This window comes from Vicugna pacos, chromosome 35, assembly GCF_048564905.1.
Source record: "Vicugna pacos chromosome 35, VicPac4, whole genome shotgun sequence".
Classification (NCBI taxonomy): Eukaryota; Metazoa; Chordata; class Mammalia; order Artiodactyla; family Camelidae; genus Vicugna; species Vicugna pacos.
In genome coordinates this window covers 32,240,037-32,258,048 of record NC_133021.1, presented here as the reverse complement: position 1 = coordinate 32,258,048, position 18,012 = coordinate 32,240,037, and the positions used below count along the sequence as shown (strand labels likewise).

Here is an 18,012-nt window from a genome sequence, read left to right as displayed (position 1 = left end):
GCCCATGCGGGAGGCTGGATCTTGACCTGGGCCTTAGGGTAGGTTGGTTTGGGGGCTGTTTGCAAGATGTGGGAGGGCCTTTCAGGCCTGCAGGAGAAAATGAGTCAAAGCTCTGGGACAGGAATACACATCAGGTGTGTAGGGGCAATGAGTCAACCAGTCTGATGCTAACGGCTGTGTGGTGTGTTTTGTAAGATCTAGTTAATCTCTCTCTATCTCTTTTTCTCTCTCTCTCACACACACACAAACCCCAGAGACACACTCAGGGCTCTTTGGGCTCAAGATTTTGGGGGATACAAGGAGAAATAAGGCAGCCAGGGCTCTGTCTCATTGCCAACCTTCATGGAGACTGGATGGTGTCATTGAGAGAATGGCTTTATCCAGGGACTTAAGGTCCCCCCCGCCTGCCCGCCTTGTGACTGGGGGCTCCCACCTCTGCCAGGATGCTCTCTGAGAGAGTAAAGAGTGAGTTTGATGAGTTAGAGGACCGACACAGGGGTGGCCCCAGGATTGTGCACAAAGCTCCCAGCAGCCGTGGACCGCTCAGTAACCCAGGATGTTAGAGCCACTCCAGGTGCCCCCAGAATCGGTTCACCTTTGGTCACTATGATTGCAGTTCCCTGTTAGGGTGACAGACTATGCTCCCCATCACCGCCTCTTTGCTTGGTCTCTCCCTTCTGGCTTCTGCTGTTTGTCCCTTTCGCTGCCTTGGGTTCTGCTTTTTTTTTAAAACATTTTTTATTGAGTTATAGTCATTTTACAGTGTTGTGTCAGATGGATTCTGCTTTGATGCAGGTCCAGATCTATCCATGTTGCTGCTACCTCATTCCTTTTTTTATTGCTGAATAGTATTCCATTGAGTACACACCACAGCTTCTTTATCCAGTCCTCTGTGGGTGGACATTTAGGTTGCTTCCATGTCTTGCCTCTTGTAAATGGTGCTGCAGTGAACATTAGGGTGCATATATCTTTTCAAATTGAAGTTTTCCCTGGATATTTGCCCAGGAGTGGGATTGCTGGGTCATAAGGTAGCTCGATTTTTAGTTCTTTAGGAAATCTCCATACTGTTTTCCACAGTGGCTGCACCAAATTACATTCCCACCAGCAGTGTAGGAGGGTTCCGCTTTCTCCACACCCTCTCCAGCATTTACAAGATTGTGAATTCTTAAAGCACTTAACAAAAAAATACCAAAGTGCCACAACTTCCAAACCAAGGACTAAACCCTAAAGTGCAACGTCTTTAAGAATCCTTTCTTGGGGGGAGGGTGTGGCTCAGTGGTACAGCACGTGCTTAGCATGCACAAGGTCCTGGGTTCAATCCCCAGCACCTCCATAAATATAAATATTTAAATAAATAAAGCCTATTAACCATGCCCCCCTCAAAGAAACCAAAAAGAAAAAACATTTAAAGAAAGAACCCTTTCTCTTGATGTACCACAGGTATAAATCTTTTTAAACTGAATGTTAATAAAATCTTCCACACATAAAAAGAAACGTATTGGCCCACATCTTGTACGTGGGAAGTGCCTCTGCCCCGTTTGTCTGCAGGAGGAATAAAGGGTCCATTAGAGCAGCCAACCTCTGAGTCCCAGCCTTCCTACAAGAAACCCGGGCCTCCCTTTCCTCAGCACCTTTGACTGTGGCCCAAGGAAAAGTTCTCGTTTCTCTAGGCAAGCCTGAGTCTAGGTGGAAGCACACAACGCTCAGACCAACGCTGTAAATCAACTACACTTCAATAATAATAATAATAATAATAATAATAATAATAATAATAATAATAAAGAAGTGTAGCACGAGAGAGAATTGGGGGTGCTGGTGAGAGGGCCAGGCTTCCATGAGACTGTCTCCCTGTGAAGGCCAGGTGTGCACCCGAGCCAGGGAGTCCATGAAGACAAAGTCTTCCTACTAAGTCGCAGGGACGTGGCGCTGATGGGGAAATGCAGCCGTGGCCTGGACACAGCAGGATCTGCTGAGAGGTCGGGCTTGAGGCCTCCACTTGGTGACTTTCTATGTCCCCGTGTTTCACCTTCCTCACCTACTGAATAGATACATTAATAATCAGATTACAGAGGGCTCCTGTAAGAACAGAATGAGGCGTATAGGTACTTTAAAATAAGTAAATATTAATATCGTTAGTCATCCAGCAAATTCACCTAGGCACCATTTATTAGCAGTGAAACATTCTGGGTGCTGTGGAGGGGATTCCAGACGTGGATGTGATTATTTCTAAGACCCCGCTCTCAGCAGTGCCTCCTGCTAGGGGTCCTGTCCTGGTGGGGGACTCTGGACAGCCTGAGAGCACTGGGTGTCTGGGCAGGGGGTGTAGGGGGACCCGGAACGAGGGAGAGGAGCGTGGAGAGGGAAAGAAGGGGGCCCGCAGGTGCTCTTGGGTCTGCGAAGCATGGAATCAGTGAGTGTCTGTGTGTCTGGAAAGTATTGCTCACCGACCTTTGCAGCTGCCCAGGATTTTGATTCAGATTAGAACCAGAAATGTTCGAGCTGAAAGAGAGCTTAGATACCATCTTCGCTGAGCCCCCAAGACTAGATGACTTGTTCACGGTTCCGCAGTGGACCGGAAGCAGAGCCACGTCAGAACCAATGACGTGGGCATCTCCGACCCTCCGCCTGCATCCCTTCCCTGCCCTGAGCCGCTTCCCCCAGACCCTCCGTCCTCTTCCTCCTCCGAGTGGAAGCGCTGGGCAAACATCCGTGAGCGTTTCGTGCGGAGCAGGACTGCCTGTCCACACACCTAGAGACCTGAGGTCTCACTGCTATGTTCAGAGCAAAGGACCCAGAGTCTTCACCATAGGTTAATTTGAGGCCGGCGACGCTAACTTTGCCTGACTGCTTCCGCATTCTAATCACTTTATCGTAAAGGTTATGGCCCCATCGCAGCATTACCATGGCTCTCCCTGCTTACCCTCTTCTCAGCCCAAGCTCAGACGGGTTTTCCGCAGGTTCCCGCCTCCCTCCGCCTTCCTGGACGAGGTGGCGGCAGGAGTAACCAAGTCAGGGGCAAACAAGTGCTTTCAATACCCTCTTTACTGGTCCGAAATGAACCCCTAAGCAAATAACCTGCTCCCGTACAGACGTCCTCTTTTCCTCCAGTTTGATGGTCTGCTGCTTTGTCTTGGCAAGTTATTTCACCTTTAATTAAGTTTATTTTCCTCTTTGTTTCATCGTGCTCAAGACTGGTCTGATTTAGAAGCGTAAGATGCCAGGGCTTGCTTTGAATAGAGCGTTGGAAGAATTGCCAGTTGCATGAGTTAGGGTGGCCACTAAGAATCATGGGGAGCACATCTTGTACCACGAAATTCTGCCATGTGTCACAGGTGTCCTTCACGTTCTAAAGCATCATCGTCGACAGGAAACAAGAGATTTGATTGGAAAAAGTTATAGTATAATAAGACCTAGAGAAATAGGGGGGTGAACTGCTGGTGGGAAAAATCTAAGAGTGAAAACAAGGCAGAGACCCACCCTCTCATCCTACGCTTTTAATGGATCATTTGGTGGCATAGACTTTTATTGTTGTGCTCTAAAAATTTATACAAAGAGACGTGGGATGGAATAATACGAAATATTTTTCTAACCGCCAAGATAATGACTGTTAAATATGCCAGAGGGCTCCTGGCTCAGGGTGCGGCCATTCTGGCCCAGGCTGTGTCTGGCGGGGCGGTGGGGGGCCCTCCGAGCGGCACAGCACAGCGGTCTTGGAGGAGAATGCGAGAGCAGATTCAAAACGGATTAGGCATTACAGGGCTGCTGGATCTATGCTTGCTTTTGAAAATAGCTATGGAATCTGCCTTTACACGGTTTGTTAGATTCTGAATTTTAGTGGTAGGAGCGACGAAACACACAGGCCTTTGTGGCCGAGTAGGTATCATTTCTCCATCCCGTTTACGCACCATCAGGACTGAGGTTCGAGATATCCACACGGCACGGGCGGCGACCAGTCAGAGCCCACACAGACTGATGGGTGCTTACCAGCCGAAGGTCAGCCCCACGCGGGGCCACGTGCTCCTCTCTGTCACGCTGAGCCTGGCTGCAGCACACCCGGAAGACACTTGAAAAGGGGGACTGGCTCTCTAGGCTCAGAGGCCACCCAGCGCCCTCTGTGCACGTGCAGTAGGGTAAAAGCGAGCAATGGCAGAACTGGCTGTGTTTTATTTTATTTTTTCAGTAGGGAGGTAATTAGGTTTATTTATTTATTTTTAATGGAGGCACTGGGATTGGCTTAAAATTTTTTTTCTTTCCTTTTAATTTTATTTATTTAAATTTTTTGGGGGGGAGGGAAGTAATTAGGTTTATTTACACACACACACAGAATATTTATTTATTTATTTTAATGGCGGTACTGGGGGCTGAGCCCAGGACCCCGGGCCCGCTACGTGCACACTCTGCCACCGAGCTCTCCCCTCCCTCCACAAAGCTAGCTTTCAAAGGACGTTTTAACGGTGTTATCGATCCGTTCTGTCCCTGGAGTGTTGGGGTTGTAACCCGCCTTACAGTTTATAATATACGTTGTAAATGAGAATTAAAATGGAGAGAGAGGAGTCTTTTGATGGGAAGTCTGGTTCACAGGCTATTAAATAAACCAGGCATGACTAGTAGGAGGGAAAAGAGAGCTAAGTACGTATTCTGGAGAGACTGCAGAGGCAGGCTCATAAGGATTTGGCTGAAAAAGAGAAAGCGCGGGGGGGTGGGTTAGAGAGGGAGAGGGGCTGGTCAACAGTGACTCCGTGGTTCTGAGCTGGATGACCGGGCCTGTGATGGTGGCTTTAGCAGAGTCGGGAAATACAAGCGAAAGATCTTAAGAAAACAGAACGAGTTCACGGAACCTGCGTGAAGCCTGGCAGAGGTCAGGACTGGAGGTGAGGACTGAGGTGCTCTGCACTGAGTGCTCCTTGAAGGCACGGGGTGGAAGGAGAAAACCAAGGGGAAGTGAAGGCGAGGAGGAGAGAAGGGCGTTGGAGGCATTTGGGGAAGGAAGAGGAAAAGGGGCCAGACGGCGGGTGGGAGGCGGGTGACGACAGGGGGACGGGATGAAAGAGGAAAAGGCTGTGTGAGAGCATCTCAGGGGCTGAGGTCACAGAACAGGTCTTTCCTTGTATCTGAAGCTGCAGAGAGGTAGAAGGGGATCAGAACATTCCACAAGACCAGGCCAGAGGGCCGTCCCTGGAGGAGGCAGTGTCAGGAGAGAGACTGGAGGGCAGAGCTGAATTTGGGGGTTGGAGACGTAGAGGCAACACACGTAGATCAGGCGGTCAGAAGTCTCGTGGGGCAGGGAAAGAGGAACATGAGACCAATGACTCAAGGTTTACCGACTTTCTTGCCCATTTGGGGATATTTAATGATTCTCAAAATTTAAGACATCACCTCAGTGCTAGCTACATCTTGATAATAACCAAAACAGAACCAGGTTCTTGGGGGCAGTGGGGACAAGAAGGGACTTCAACTATTCAGAGGCATCCTTCTTTCTTTTATTCCATTTTTATATATTCACCTCTTCGTCATTAAGTCACAACATTTTACCAAAATATACAAACAGCACAGATACTTTAAACACGTATAGCTAGAATTCTAATTAAATAAGATTGCTGCAAACGGCATGCATGGGTCTTTATCTTGAACGACATCTCAAGAGACTTATGAGTCATCAAATCACCCGTAATGGTGTAATAAAAAGATTGGTTTTCTCTTCTCTAGTAGAATTACGCACGTCATTTTTTTTTTCTTGTTCTAATGTGAGGATGGTGATGAGAGGCTGCCACCGATGCTGAGATCAGCTGAGAGTGGATGGATGAAAAGGTTTTATTTGCAGTAGAATGTCTCTATCTTGGTTGGACTCGAAATTTGATTACTACGATACGATAACCAGAATAGGGCTGTATTAAACCTTCCATATCAATGACACGAACTCTCCCCACCTTCTCTCTTTCCCACGAATTTCACAGCTAGTCAGAATGAATGGATTTGTAAATCTCAAGTTACAAGCTACGTTTATTATGAAGAATTCCCATAAGAACCTACGCAGGGCTTCCCCCACCCCTTATTTACACCTTCCAGGGATGTGAACAGAGTAAAACGGGTTAGTGGTTACTTGTCTGTGGCAGAGTGGAAGCCACAGTCACGCCAGGCCACGTGCTGGTTCAGCCTTTCAGGAGTTCGTGCTCACGCTGTGCCTTCAGTGAACAAGGATTTCACTGATCAGCAGTCCGTGCTCAAGGGAAGGGCCACGATTTAGAGCGTTGTTAAGTTTTCAAATCTTTCACAGCTCGGAGAACCATCTTTCATCAAGTAGATAGCTGTGGTTAGTAACGACCTGACGTCAAGCGTGGCTGTGAAGGAAGACCCAGGGGCCTCGTTAGTGGCACAGAGCTGGTTTCTGCTGCGCAGCCAGCGAGGGGCGCGGTGGGCTCAGCCTTTGTGGTTGAGTGTTTCTTTTCTTTTCCAAGATGAAAAGGAACCCAGGAATTGTCACTTGGGCCAGTTCACAGAGGAGAGACGGCAGATCCCTTCGTGGACCTGGGGAGGTGGGATTCAGGATATTAGCCTCTCCATCCTCGGGTTCATGAAGGAAAAGTTTCTGAACATGTTCTGGTCCATGCTGTTGATCAGAGCTCTGTCTGCACATGACAGCCGGGGCTTCTCATTCAAGAATTCCTTGTCGAAGTTGCTGCAGTCATGCGGTGATTTCTGGATCAAAGTTGAAGGTGGAGGAGGGGAGGAAAAGGGGAGAAAATCAACCACTGAAGTCATCACCCTCACTTCCGCTGCCCAGGCTAGTACCTGCGTGTGAAAACGCGGGCGTCTGCACTAAAGCAATACTTACAGATGGTCACGTGGGGCTGTTACTCAACACCTCTAAGGTCCTGAGTCATCAGTTTATCAATGGTATAATTAAATTCACATAAAGGAATTCCATCATGCGTACGTTCAAATAAGGTCTAATGTTTCTAGTTAATAGCTTACGTATGAAGCAGGCTGGCAACCTTTGAAAAAGTGGAAAGCCCCAATCTGACCAGTGTCCTGTTCGTCTGCAGGGGACAGTGGGTGAGGGGGCAGTGGGAGGTGGGAGGGGGTGGAGGGTGGGAGCAAAGGGACCAGAGGAGGGAAGGCGTTTTGCAGATTGTATATTCCTGTTCTTTGACCAACATCCTTCACGGCCGTTGGTCCCCCCACCACACGGCCCCGGGGCCCTCACCACTTTAGGCCTGAACGGCGGGTCAATCTCCTTTCTTTCCAGCTCCTCCCAGTTGATCTCTCGGAACAAGGGGTGCTGGCGAATGTCTCCCCTCACTCCCAGGCGGTTTTCAGGTTCCCGTACGAAGAGCTGAAAGGGGACAGAAGGGGAAGAGTTACTTCTCCAGGGGACGAACCTGCCCCCTTGGATGCAAGCGCACTTCTTGGTTTGGGAGCCAGGACCACACATGCTTGACTCCACCAAGGGAAAGGCCCTGCTCATGCCCCCGGCCTTCCGAACCTTGTTTTCTATTTACCATTATAAACGATCACGTCAAACAGGGGGTAACGGTCTCCCTTGAAGGAGCCTGCTGACTATTCTGGAGTCTGGGCTTCACCCCAGAAATGTTATCTTTTAAGTAATACAGACCTGGATTGAAATCAGCTTTGCCCTGGGTTATTCGCAGGGCCTCTGGCAAGTTCCAGAATGCTCTGGGTCAGTTTCCTCATCTGTAAGGACTAACCACAACACACACACACACGCACGCACGCACGCACGCACGCACGCACGCACGCGCGCGCGCGCTAATTCCTGGTCTATAAAACACCACAGCAGAGCGTAAGGAACCAAAGTGGTGGTGGTCTGGCTGACTGCCCGGCAATGGAGTTTGGTTTCTTCCAAAGCTGCCTGCTTAGGGTCACAGTCTTGCTCTCAGGAAAAGCTCACTTCACGTGCACCAGGAACCAGTCCTGACCGTCAGCTTCGGACGTTGTAAGGCATCTCAGTATCCAGAATCACTCCCCACTCCTGCAAACCTGCTGGACGCTAATACTTAATTCAGATCCTCTTTAATCACCTCTGACTCGTGTGCTTATGTATTTCCTTCTTCACACTGTCCCCTCTCTTGCCGCTTTCCTCCAGGAGGTCAAAACGGACACTGGCCAGGACAGGAAAGAAACCTGGAAACTCTTCAAACTTAAACAAAACACGTCAAGGGCTTTAAGGAGTGAGGAGAGTCCAGATATGCGAGCTAGAAAAGTCTTGGGTCTCCTGGGGGTCTGGAGGAGTTACCCTTTTTCTTTAATTAGCTAGATGTTTACTCATACTTACAGGGTGTCATAAGGAGGCTATGGGTCTTGAAAACAGAAGCCAGGTCACCTGAGGAGATTTTTCCATGAAGTTCTGGCAGAACTTGGCCTCCGTTTGCACCCAGGGACCTCTCGGCTTTATACCGCTAATGAGAAGAGGCTGCGTGCTGCCAGCCTACCGGTCTTGAAACACGGCTTTCCTTATTTATCTCACTACCTGAAAATCTTTAAAAGCTCCCTCTGCTCTGCAATCACTAACTAACCAACTAACTAACTAACGTGCTGCAGCAAAGTGGAGATTTTTTTCTTTTATTTGATTAAGAGCCTCTTCTTTTTTAAATTTTTAAATTAACGGAACTTTTATTGAGGGACCATCAGTTACGACGTGTCAACGTCTGGCGTGCAGCGCGGTGTCCCAGTCACGCATACACATACGTGTATTCGTTTTAAGAGCCTCTTCTTAAAAGCCCGCGTGACACACCCATGCAGCCACCTAACACAGCCAGGTGGTCAACTGCTGGCCTGGCCCTCTCCCCTCCACTATCCGGCGGTCGCTGAGGCCCCTCTGTGGAAACTGGGGGTTCTGAAGAACCCCCATAGAAAAACCACTGCACGGTGGAAGCAACACGAGACTGTCATCTGAGAGGCTTATGACCCAGTGGCGTGGGGCCAGTTTTCTGAGTCTCAATTTTCTCACCTGAAAAATGAAGGGTCAGACAAGGTGATCTTTATGCCCCCGTCCTGACACCCCCCTGAGCCCCGAGGCTGGCCTTCCAGGCTCTCTGTAATGCTGACGGTCATCCTTTGAGTCCACTGTGACCCTCTCTTCTGTCCAGACATGTCCACTCACTGAATACGCCACCTGCCTTTCCTATCTCTTCACTTCACCAAGGACACTTCCATCTTGCAAGGACTTGCCTTAATCCACGCCTGCTTCTCTCTGCTCCCCCTTACGTCCTGACCACCTTGCAGGGTTCAGCTAACCCCCTCTCTTCTCCGTGAAGCCTTCTTTGATCGCCTCCATTCTCGGTGAGCTCTCCTTCCCCGTCAGGTCATGTTCCTTGTCACGTGGTTGGTTACACCCCCTCCTTCCCACCCAGCGTCCCTTGAGAGTCAGGTCTTGTGCTAGACCATCCTGATTTTAAAGACTGATTATAAAAGCGGGTACTGTTGAAGTGCAGTTGATTTACAATGTTAGTTTCGGTGTACAGCAAAGCGATTCAGTCATACACATACATGCATAATACATACATGTATATTTTTAGTTTCTTTTCCATTATGGCTCATGACAAGAAACTGCATACAGTTCCCTGTGCTATGCAGTAGGTCCTTGCTGTTTATTTTATATACAGTAATGTGTGTCTGTTGGTCCCAAACTCGTTTTGCTGTACTAACTCGTTTGCTGAAACTAACATTATAAGTCAACTATACTTCAATTAAAAATAAGAATAAAAAAAAAGCAGGCATTTGATCCTAATTGTCAGCTGAGGAAGCCAAGGCTCAGAGTAGCTAAGCAAGCTGCTCAAGACCCCAGGTCCAGCCAGCAGGAGCGCCTGAATGACCAGCAGCCCCTTCCTCCTCTGCAGCTGGACGGTCTCTCCCCTGTGCTCCACAGGCCGTCTCCCCTCCAGGAGAGGAATGAGCACACTGTATATGCATTTATGCTCAAAGACTGCCTTCCCCGCTAGAGTTTAAGGCAGGCACCACTTCTGTTCTGTTTCTTGCAGAATCCAGCCCTGAGCCTTGCATAAACACAACCGTCAGTACATTCTGTGGACCGTGTGAGTAAGCCATCTTCCCCCTTTAGTTTCTCCAGATTACATGTCTTCACTCTCCATCTTCTGTTAGCCTCTGGTTTTCCGCACATAGAAAAGTTCGCAGTAACACACATTTTTCTGTAGACTCAAGACACCAGCAAGAGTCAACAGATAGAAAAGCAGATTGGCTTTTTTTTTTAGAAGCAGAAGGAATAAGTGGCTTGCCCCATCTCCCTTCCCTTGAAATGATCCTGGTAAATGACTGACTTCCACTTCTGAAGGGCGTTTGGATGAAACAAGATTAGAGAGACGGGGTGAGAGCTACAAGAATACGCCCAAACCCAGCCTCACGTGGCTAGAGTGAAATGCTTCAGGGAATGGTTAGAAGTAACCGCCTCAGGCCAAGGGCACACATGCTCGGTTTTCCATTAATTTTTTCAGGAACATAAGCCATTTGTTCCAAGAGGATCATGACAAAGCACCTTCTGAGCCTGGTATGTATACTTCTGAAATTAAAAAATAATTCTTTAAAGATAAAATGTATAATGACAAGATAATATGATCTCCAGCTTCAAGACTCAAAATTCTTTCTAGTTTTGCACAGAAAAGTATCATCTTTTCTGCCTTGTAGCAGGTCACCCCCCCCCCCCCCGGTCCTGGCGATGCTTGGTGACCTTACAGGAGGTCGTTGGCTCTGCCGCTGAGAGGCTGCACCAAAAGAATCAATGTTCATGAAGAAAGACTTGACTTTGTCCATAAAAGCCGTCTGAGGTGTGGTTCATGTTTAGAGGAAAAAGCACAACTCTTACATCAATGGCCAGGATGCAGCTGGAGTTTGTTTAAATTTATTCGACTCTCTGGGCCAGAGAGCAGTGCTTGGTGGCTGTGGATGGACTCCGTCCGCCCACCCGCCACTGGAATCTTTCCTCCCTCTTTAGTCCCTCCTCAGATGAATCTTTCTACAAAAGGGAGGGGCTATTTCTGTTTGAGATCATTAGTTTTCCATCATTTTCCAAACAAAGGGACAGGACATCCTGGGTGAATAAATGAGGAAGAAAGGGGCATGTCTTTGGCAACTGTCAACTGGTCAGCAGCGTCCCAGCTGTAACTCTTAATTTTTTAAAATTTTTATACATTTTTAAAAGCTTGCTTTCCATTTACAGTTATTACAAAATATTGGCTGCATTCCCCGTGTTGTTCATCCATCCCTGAGCCTGTCTGACACCCGGTGGTTTGCCCCTCCCCCTCCCCACTGTTAGCCACTTGTTTGTTCTCTGTATTTGTGAGTGTGCTTCTTTTTTTGTTATATTCCCTGGTTTGTTATATTTTTTTATATTCTACATATAAGTGGTGTCATGTAATATTTGTCTTTCTCTTACTTATTTCATTTAGTGTAATGCCCACTGAGTCCATCCATGCTGCTGCAAATGGCAAAATTTCATTCTTTTTTATGGCTGAGTAGTATTCCATTATATATATATACATATATATATATATCACATTTTCTTTATTCATCTGTTGGTGGACATTTATGTTGCTTTCATGTCTTGGCTACTATAAATAGTGCTGCTATGAACACTGGGGTGCTCACATTTTTTGGGGGGATTATACTATTTTTTCATTTTTCAGTTTTATTAGGTAGAATTGTTACAATTTGCACATATACAATAAGTATATTGCATATAAATACATATTATACAATATACTGCATATAAATACATACATACAATATATCTCACTTTAAAAAATTTACAAACGTGTACTGTTCATCATTTCTAAGAACACTTAGGAGGTGCTCATATATTTTGAATTAGCGCTTTTGTCTTTTCTGGATATGTACCCAGGAGTGGGATTCCTGGGTCATTGGGTAAGCCTGGTTTTACATACTGTTTTCCACCTTGGCTGCACCAATTTACATTCCCACCAACAGTGTGCAGGGGTTCCCTGTTCTCCATGTCTTCTCCAACATTTGCTGTTTGTGTTCTTTTTGATGTGGCCATTGTGACAGGTGGGAGGTGACGCTGTGGTTTTGACTGGCACTTCCCCGATTAGTGATGTTCAGCATCTTTTCATGTGTCTGTTGACCTCTTCATTTCCTCTTTGGAAAAATGTCTATTCAGTTCTTCTGCCCATTTTTTAAACTGGGTTGTTCTTTCTTTGGTGTTGAGTTGTATGAGCTGTTTGTATATGTTGGATATTAGCTCCCTACTGGTCATATCATTTGCAAATATTCTCTCCCTTTCAGTAGGTCGTCTTCATTTTGTGTGTGGTATTCTTTCCAGCTGTAATTCCTGATGTGCATTTGCTCAGTGCACTACATGAATCCAGGTCCTCTGAGGGCGACAGAGGATGGAGTCTGGTACCGACACCACTACACTTACAGATGTCATTACATGCTGTGTTGTTTAGCTTTTCCAAAGGACCCATTGCTTCTGGGTTTCACATTATGTATAATTCCTTTGAGGAAGTTTCCCAGAGATGGTACTACTTTTGATTTTTTTTCAGAAAAGGGAGCTCAAGAATGTGGGGGCTGTTGGATCAAAATTACAGAGCAAAAGAGGCGCAGAGATGACACTAGAAGCCAGTCTCACAGTCAGAAAACTGCGTGGTGGAGGAGGGAGGGGACAGCTCAGTGGCAGAGCACACGCCTAGCAGGCACGAGGTCCTGGGTTCAATCCCCAGTCCCGCCATTAAAAAATAAATAAATACACCTAATCATCCACCCAGTAAAACAACATTAAAAAAAAAAAAGAAAATTGCATGATGGAAACTGATTTTTATCAGCCCTGCTCCTAGAACATGGGAGAACTTTCTTCTTCATGGACAAGAACAGAGAATTTTTATTCACTCACATGGGAAGGAATAAGTCCAGAATTTTCCACATGGATTTAAAACCTCTTTCACCAACTAGTCCTTTTTCCTCCCCGTCTTCGTCCTCAATTGTCTTGATTTCTGCTCTATTCACCAAACTCACTTTCTGCTCTCACAGTAAATCTTTATTCCTGCCTCTGAAACTCTGCAGGTAACATTCTTTTTTTTTTTTTTTTTGTATTTTCCAGTATTTAGCCTTAGGTTTAGTTTTGCTTTTAAGCTTTTCATTTTGAAACAATTATACTGCCTTAGTCTGCTTGGACAGCTATTACAAAATGCCACAGACCAGGAGGCTTAAATGGCAGACATTCATTTCTCATAGTTCTGAAGTCCAAGATCAAGGTGCTGACGTGGTCAGTTCCCGGGCAGACGTCTCTTCCTGGCTTGTCGATGGCCTTTCCTTGGCGCATGTGTTTGGAAGGAGAGCTCTCTCTTTCCCCTTTTTCATAAGGGCATTAACACCATCTTGATGGCCCTGCCTTCAAGATCTCACCTAAACCTAATTACCTCCCAAAGGCCTCATCTCCTATAACCATCATGTTGGAGGTTAGATTTCGACGGAAGATTTTCTGGGGGTGGGGGGCGCTGGGAGGGAACGCAGATAATCAGACCATACACAGAGTCACAGGAGGGTGAAAAGACAGTAGAGACATGTCCTGTGTGCCTTTCACCCAGTTTCCCTGACCCTCACGCCATCTGTGATGATCCTGCGGCATCAGGACCAGGAGACTAGCACTGACAGTGTGCGTCTGTCTTGCTCTGCAGCATCTTGTCACCTATGTGGGGCTGGCTACCCACCAGGGCAAGCGGGAAACAGAACCGCCCTATCACGGCAAAGACCTCCCTTGGGCCCCCCCACCTCGTACTCACTCCCCCATCCCCACGATTCCTAACCCCCGGCAACCACGGATCTGCCTTCCCTCTCCCCAGTGTTGTCCTTTAAAGACTGTTACGTAATTAGACTCAGCGGGAAGTGACCTTTAGAGACTGGCTTTTTTTTTTCTCACTCTGCTTAATGCCCTTATGGTCCATCCACGCTGTTCTGTGAAGCCACAGTTCCGGCCTTTTCATTGCTGAGTAATATTCCACACACGCCACTTGGCATCCGTCCTCCTGTAGCTGGGGGGAGCCCTTTCCCCGGGGCTGCCTCTCTCTCCTTGGAAACCACCGCTCCGGCGTCCTTCCGCAGACGTGCTTCGATGCCCTCCAGCTGGGCCCCACCCCGCCCTCAGCCGGTGCCTGCGGGGAGCAACCCGGCCGCGTAGGCGGGCTCAGGTGTGCGAGGCCTGGCTGTTCAGCTCTGCATGCGGGCGGAGGCAGCCGCGCTCCGGGGCCTCCCGGCCCCACAGGCTCTGCCCTCATTTCCTTTTCCTGGTAGATTTGGGCGGTCCAGGCCTTCTCAGGGCAGCCCTCGGGCTGTGGATGGAACTGTGTCTCCTGAAGCCCGAGTACCGACTCCCTCGCCCCCAGGGGGAGGGTGCGTGAGGTCACACCGGGCCACGGGGGGTGGCTCCGTCCTCCCGAGCGCGCACGCCGCGCGCTGGCGGCCGGGAAGCAGTCGCCTGCAAGCCAGGAGGGCTCCCTGCAGGAAGCCGCCCTGCACCCTGAGTTGCACTGCCGGCCCCCACGACGGTGAGTAAACACACCCCTGTTTAAGTCCCCCCCGTGGTGTTCTGTTACGGCAGCCGGCGCCGGCTGACGTCCTGCAGCCAGGGCCTCCGAGGGCCAGGTGCGGGACGGCGGCCAGCGCCACGGGCCGAGGCTGCCTTTACGGAAACAACATGCTCGCATTCCAGTCCCGCTAACTTATTTCTACTGTTGTCATCTGTTTTTTTTTTTCTTTTTTACAACTGGTTAATTTTGAAATTAACTTTCGTTCTGTGCGTGTTTTGTTCAGTCATTAAAAGTGAATTTAATTGGCCGTTTGAGGAGTCTTCCAAGCTCATGGCTTGTCTGGGTCCCTCAGCTGAGGGGAATGGATGCAGATTTTTAAATACAATAAACCTTGGGCTGGGTCTCCCATGCGCTTTGTCAGCACCTCAGATTCGAGATACTGATGCCTCGGGGGGAACCCCGCAGTGGCCTCAGCGTTGCAAGCCGACAGCTGTATGAGAGAGACGGACGTGTATTTTGCCCTTTACATTCAATTCCGAGTAGTTCTTCATGAGAAAAAAAGATTAGTGAAAAAAGATGGGCCGGGTAATCTAAGTTTGTATTTCAAATCTACCAATAGTGTCTAATGTTGAAAGATCTTACCCCAGGCCCCTTTCCGTGATAAAAGCAAGGTTACAGACTCTTTTTGTAAATGATTCTTCTTTAACCCAGCTGAGATGAGTTGCCGGAAATCCAAACCCTGTTTGTTTAAAACACCTGCATTCCCCGTGCACTTTAGATTTGCTGGCGTCTCGGTCACTCCTGCAGGTCTCTCTGGTCCACACGGTTGCTGGGACAGCTTAGGAAATGCAGCCGCTTGTTACGATGTGTAATTAGCGTGTTGTATTGGCAAGACGTTCATTTTTCACGACTTGTTACACTCACGCTGTACATGGTGTTTTGCATCCGCGAAAAAGGTAAATTGGGACCTTGCTTTAAGTCTAAATTGTTCATGATGGCTCCCAGGTGCTCCTTGTTCCTCTGCGTGGGTCCGCCCGGGGGCTCCCGGCTCCCAGCCAGTGAGTCTCCAAAGCTGGTTTACATTTGTAGCCCTGGACGCCGATTCTTAATTGATCCTGGGCTGTCATGGGCAGGGTTCCGACTCCTGCTTTGATGGTAAACTCTGGAGATTGCTGCCAAGAGCCTGCATTCTCAAGGTTTCAGAGTGAACAATACATCAGTGGTTCCCGTGAGCACAGGGAGGGAATGGGGCAGGAAGGAACCTCCATGCTGTTTCCCACGGCGGCTTCACCAGTTTACACTCCCCCCAAAGCACACGGGGGCTCCCATTGCTCCACGTCCTCGCCAACATTTGTTATTCCTGGTCTTTTCAATAACAGCCATCCAGGCAGGTGTGAGGTGGTTTGTCTCATTGTGGCTTTGACTTGCATGTCCCTGAAAATTAGCGATGTTACACCTTTTCACGTGCCTGTTGGCTGGCCGCCTGTGCGCCTTCTTTGAGAAAGATGTCTATTACTTTGAGAAAAATACCTACTTAGATCTTCTTGTCCATTTTTAAATGAGATGTTAGCTGTTGATTTGCATGAGTTATTTACATATATTGGATATTAACCCCTTATCAGACACACGATCTGCAAGCGTCTTCCCCCGCTTGGTAGATCTCACTTCGATCATTTTATTTGCTGTGTGGAAGCTTTTTCACGGGCAGAGCCCCATTTGTTTGTCTTTTGCTTTTCTTTCCTTTTGGAGTCGGATCCCCTAAAACATCACTTAAGACTGATGTCAGCGAGGTTGTGGCCTTTCTTTTCTTCTGGGAACTTTATGGTTTCAGGTGGGCTGAGATAGATGGAACAGGGACTATGGGAAACAAGCTGAGTTTTCAGCCAAAAATTGGCATTCATTCAACAGACCAATTACATCTCCAAGTGAGGCCATTCAGGAGTCACGGAACTGGTTCCCAGGCGTCTCTTTTGTACATGATGCACGTGAGGGTTTGTCCTATACTCATTTTGAAATTCATCCCGTTGGTGCCTCAGTTAAAAAAGACAGCGAGCATCCCCTTTAAATGCGGTTCAATATAATTATGTTGACTCTCGCGTGTGAGTCAGAATCTAACGACTGAATGCGAGCACTGGTCAGAAAACCTAACCCTAACCTCAAGGAAGCATCCTTGACTTCCCGTCTTACCTTCACCAGGAGGTCCTTGGCCTCCTTCTCGAGCCATCGTGGGTAGAAGGGGCTGTCCATGCGGATGGAGTGGAAGAGCTCCTCCTCGTCCTGCCCGTGGAAAGGCGACTGGCCGATGAGCATCTCATACAGGAGGACTCCGAAGGACCACCAGTCCACGGAATGGTTGTATTTCTGGCCCAGCAGGATCTGCGGGACCAAAGGCAAGAGACGTAATGAGTAAAAGCGAGGTTGACCTGAAAACCCTGCGTGAACTTCTTAAGACCACCCAGGAAGTAACTGAGGGCCATGGCAGGCCCCATCAGCTTTGTTTTGTTTTTTCTCAGTTGAGGTACAGTCAGTTACAATGTGTCAGTTTCTGGTGCACAGCACCACGTCTCAGTCATGCATATGTAGACATATATTCATTTTCATATTCTTTTTTCATTAAAGGTTATTACAAAATAACAATGATTACACTGAAAACTAAGCTAACGATTGGATAGAAAGGAGTGGGCAGTGATGAAACAGCAAACTTTTGAGTGTCAATCTCTGCTTTTCCTCTGGCTGTCAGCAAACCAGCAGAACTGTGCCGTCAGCCCTCGTTTTCCCATCTGTGGTGGGAGGTAGACTCAGACCTAAGACAGCTGGTGTTTGCGCCCGTCAGTGCCTCTGAGGTGAACGTCTCAACTGAACCCACGTGTTTTATGGGCTCTGTGGTCCTGAGTCTTTGCAGAAGGTTTCTGCCGCGAATCAAACATCCAAAGAGGTCACCTGGCCCAGTCTACCCCTTAAACCTAACTGGTCATGGTTACAAAGAGTCAAATTGTGTGACTATGCCCAGAGAGACTAGGATGTTGAGCTGTTCCGACCCAGAAATCAGATCTCCAAGGGCGATGCACAGCTTGAGAGCAGTGTTCCGAGTCTGGTCTGTCCTTCAGGGAAGTGCATTTGAGGTCTGGAATCCCACCTAACTCATTTTTGTTGTTGTTTTTTGGGGGGGAGGTAATTAGGTTTTTATGTATTTATGCAGTTATATTTATTTGTTTTATTCAAGTATAGTCAGTTTACAATGTTGTGTCCATTTGTGGTGTGCAGCATAATCGTTCAGTCATACACATACATACATGTATTCGTTTTCATCAGAGGTCACTACAAGATACTGACTATAGTTCCCTGTGCTCTATGGTAGAACTTGTTTATTTTACATATGGCAGTTAGTATCTGCAAATCTTGAACTCCCAGTTTATCCCTTCCTCCCTCCTCCTCCCCTGGTAACCATAAGTTTGTTTTCTGTGTCTGTGAATCTATTTCTGTTTTGTAAATAAGTTCA

The 18,012-nt window shown here is 47.8% G+C and overlaps 1 protein-coding gene across 1 annotated transcript in view; it reads right to left on the bottom strand.

Moving 5' to 3' along the window:
- Positions 1-5,982: 5,982 nt before the first annotated feature.
- The window catches only part of PRKCQ (protein kinase C theta), a 131,320-nt gene continuing 119,290 nt past the window's right edge, over positions 5,983-18,012 (bottom strand). The window contains exons 16-18 of the mRNA XM_072954996.1: positions 16,701-16,889; positions 7,205-7,333; positions 5,983-6,696 (exon numbers count right to left, since the gene is read on the bottom strand). Of these exons, the coding sequence (XP_072811097.1) occupies positions 6,541-6,696; positions 7,205-7,333; positions 16,701-16,889 (474 nt within the window). The 3' untranslated portion in view covers positions 5,983-6,540. The remainder of the gene's footprint in view (positions 6,697-7,204; positions 7,334-16,700; positions 16,890-18,012) is intronic.